At 33.6% G+C, this 2,553-nt stretch overlaps 1 protein-coding gene across 1 annotated transcript; it reads left to right on the forward strand.

The window, feature by feature from the left end:
- Positions 1 to 781: 781 nt before the first annotated feature.
- LOC118344000 lies at positions 782 to 2,085 on the forward strand. The gene is made up of 3 exons (XM_035683728.1): positions 782 to 1,205; positions 1,315 to 1,400; positions 1,917 to 2,085. The coding sequence occupies exons 1-3, from the start codon at positions 1,098 to 1,100 to the stop codon at positions 2,083 to 2,085; spliced, it is 363 nt and encodes a 120-aa protein (XP_035539621.1). The 5' UTR covers positions 782 to 1,097.
- Positions 2,086 to 2,553: the final 468 nt, after the last annotated feature.

A 2,553-nucleotide genomic window follows, 5' to 3' on the forward strand; every position in this document is an offset into this window, starting at 1 on the left:
TTCCTTTTTTTTTCTACATTTTCCTTGTTCTGGTAGTATTTTTTAAATGCTTTTATTTCATTAGTTTTTTTTTTCCTGTTTTGTGTCGGTGCTGTGTGGGTATGATTTTTGTTCTGTGGGATGTGAATTTGAAGGATGGTTTGATTTTTTTTTCCCGTTTCGTGTGGATTTTTTTATTTCATTATTTGCTTGTTGGGTTTTTGTTCTCCAATTTTTTTGGATGTGAATTTGCTTGTTGGATTTTTGTTCTTCGGTATGAACCATTTTTTGGAATCTGAATGATGTTTTGATTTTTTTTTTCCTGTTTCATGTGGATTTTTTTTATTTCATTTTTACGCTTGTTGGGTTTTTGTTCTCTATTTTTTATTTTTTTTTTGATTTGTCAATTACTTGGATGTGAGTTTTTTGTTCATTCTTCTAGGTATGGAGAGAAAATTTCTTTGATTCTTTTACTCGTTGTTTGTGAGAGATTCAACTTGGTTTTGGAGAACGCCAAAGCAGAAGATTAAGCACTTAAAACACTCAATCAATTGGTGATTAAGCTTTTATTTGGTTGTTCTTGAATTATATTGGATCCACTCTTTTGGATAACAATTCGTTCCAAGAAGAATTAAAAACAATATTAATTCTTAAAAAGCTCCTAATATTGTATTTTTTTTATGGAAAATCCGGAATGTTTTTTGTGGGTTTCTAACAAAGGAAAGCCCCCGTATGCCATTTGATTCATTTAAGTTCCATGCATCAATTTAATAGTTAGCTCCTTTTTTTTCTCCATATTGAATGTAGTCTATCACTTGGAGGTCATGCGAACCTTGTGAATTGATATATTATGGCGTGCATCTTTGAGGAGAGTGACACGGCCAAAGATCATCCCAGAAGCGAATCTGCTTACCATTACCCAACAAAAAAAAATTCAAGAAAGTGATATGTAAAAGGAAGACAATAAGCTTACTTTTCTTTTCTAACAAAATAATATTCTTAGCATGTTTCCTCTTGGCTTCTTCGTGGTTATTGAAACTGGTTATACCAATGATCTTGTGTTCTGGTAGGCACACCCCTTTGCAGATAATCCACCTTATTGGTAACTTCATGAGAATATGGTCAGTGTACTCCATGTACCACTATTTGACTCAAACGGGAGCTCCAGTCATACTTTTTTAATACTTCAAAAGCCTTGGAAGGGCAGGCCACTCTCAAATCAACAGGTTAAATAAAAAAAAATCTTTATCATTGTAAACTCCATGATAAAGTCATCAGGAAATTTACTTATATCATTGCTATTATTTTTCTTACAAGGTTCCATTCACTTTTCAGGTTGTACCTTCTATAATAAATGGTGGAATAACAGCTTTATACTTCATCATGTGGGGAAAAGGCCTCAAATCATGTGGACCAGTGAGGTAGGTTTTCTAATGCTTGAAAAAGATTTCAATTCAGGACTCTTGCACCATTCTACATTAGAGTCTATATATAAGAAAATAATTGTATAAGATTGCTTGAGCTTATGCCTAAATTGCAATTTTGTATTTTTCCATCAGTAAAAAATGTTATAATTTTTATTATTTTGCTATCATCTATTCAGAGTGTTCTTGTTAAGAACTTGAGAAACTTGGGTGGCTTATGGAAACCATTCTAGATGGTAAAAACCCAAGGAGCTTTAACTTTAAAATTATGAGCATATGCTCTCTACCTTGCTTTTTCCCGTGGATTATGTCTAGATCCCCTTCCTTTCCTAATTTCTATTTGTTGTGGAGAATTTGATATTTGCTTCTTCTTACATCACTTGATCTAAACTAGGCAAATGTCACTTGAGTGCATCATATCCAATATATATTGCATTTAAAATTTTTAATGCAAATGTGGGCAATCAATAATCATTGCCGGATGTGGGCAAATTATAAATATTGTGGCTTTAGGGTCCTTGAAGATAGGAACGAGGTGAGGACTCAGGCCAACGCGTTTGACATTATTGAGAGAGGGAAAATGAGGGGGGGTCTTGTTGGTTTGTGTCATGTGGACTTGTCCATTGGAGCTGATGCGAATCTTTTGATATTGTGTAAGTCATGTGCACTGGTACTGTTATGAATATTGTAAGAAAAGCTACGCAAGAGTTGCAGAAATGAAAACCTTGTTAACTTGGAATATTGCTTCTATCATTTAAAGGTCAGTCCCGAATTGGGCAAAATACAGTGAATATGCTTACATAGGACTTCTTTAATACACCATTAATAGCCTTAATCTTACCTTTTATTTTCTAGATGCTGGTTTTCTTGTTATACACTTGTAAAACCATACTTGTTTGTTATGGACTGTGGTAGTGTCAGCTTCTCCAACTTGAATGCTTGGATCTATGGGCCATTGCTTACTATTTATTTTTGGTAGTAAGTTGTTGAGACCTGGAATAACATATAGTATTCAAATTTTGCAAAATTGAATAATCTTGTGGGTATCTTGGAGAAGGTATTCATCTGTGTCTCCTGATTGTGTTTGTTTTAAGTAACTGACACTAAACAAAGTACCTACAAATGACCTTTTATTGATCTTCGTGAATTT

This window comes from Juglans regia, chromosome 12 (genome assembly GCF_001411555.2).
Source record: "Juglans regia cultivar Chandler chromosome 12, Walnut 2.0, whole genome shotgun sequence".
Classification (NCBI taxonomy): Eukaryota; Viridiplantae; Streptophyta; class Magnoliopsida; order Fagales; family Juglandaceae; genus Juglans; species Juglans regia.

Bases quoted from the DNA above. Each gene is read 5' to 3' on its own strand.
- LOC118344000 (XM_035683728.1), top strand. From the start codon at position 1,098: ATGGTCAGTGTACTCCATGTACCACTATTTGACTCAAACGGGAGCTCC. The intron at 1,206-1,314 runs GTTAAATAAAAA...TTCACTTTTCAG, and splicing joins GGCCACTCTCAAATCAACAG to GTTGTACCTTCTATAATAAA. The intron at 1,401-1,916 runs GTAGGTTTTCTA...TTGTGGCTTTAG, and splicing joins AAATCATGTGGACCAGTGAG to GGTCCTTGAAGATAGGAACG.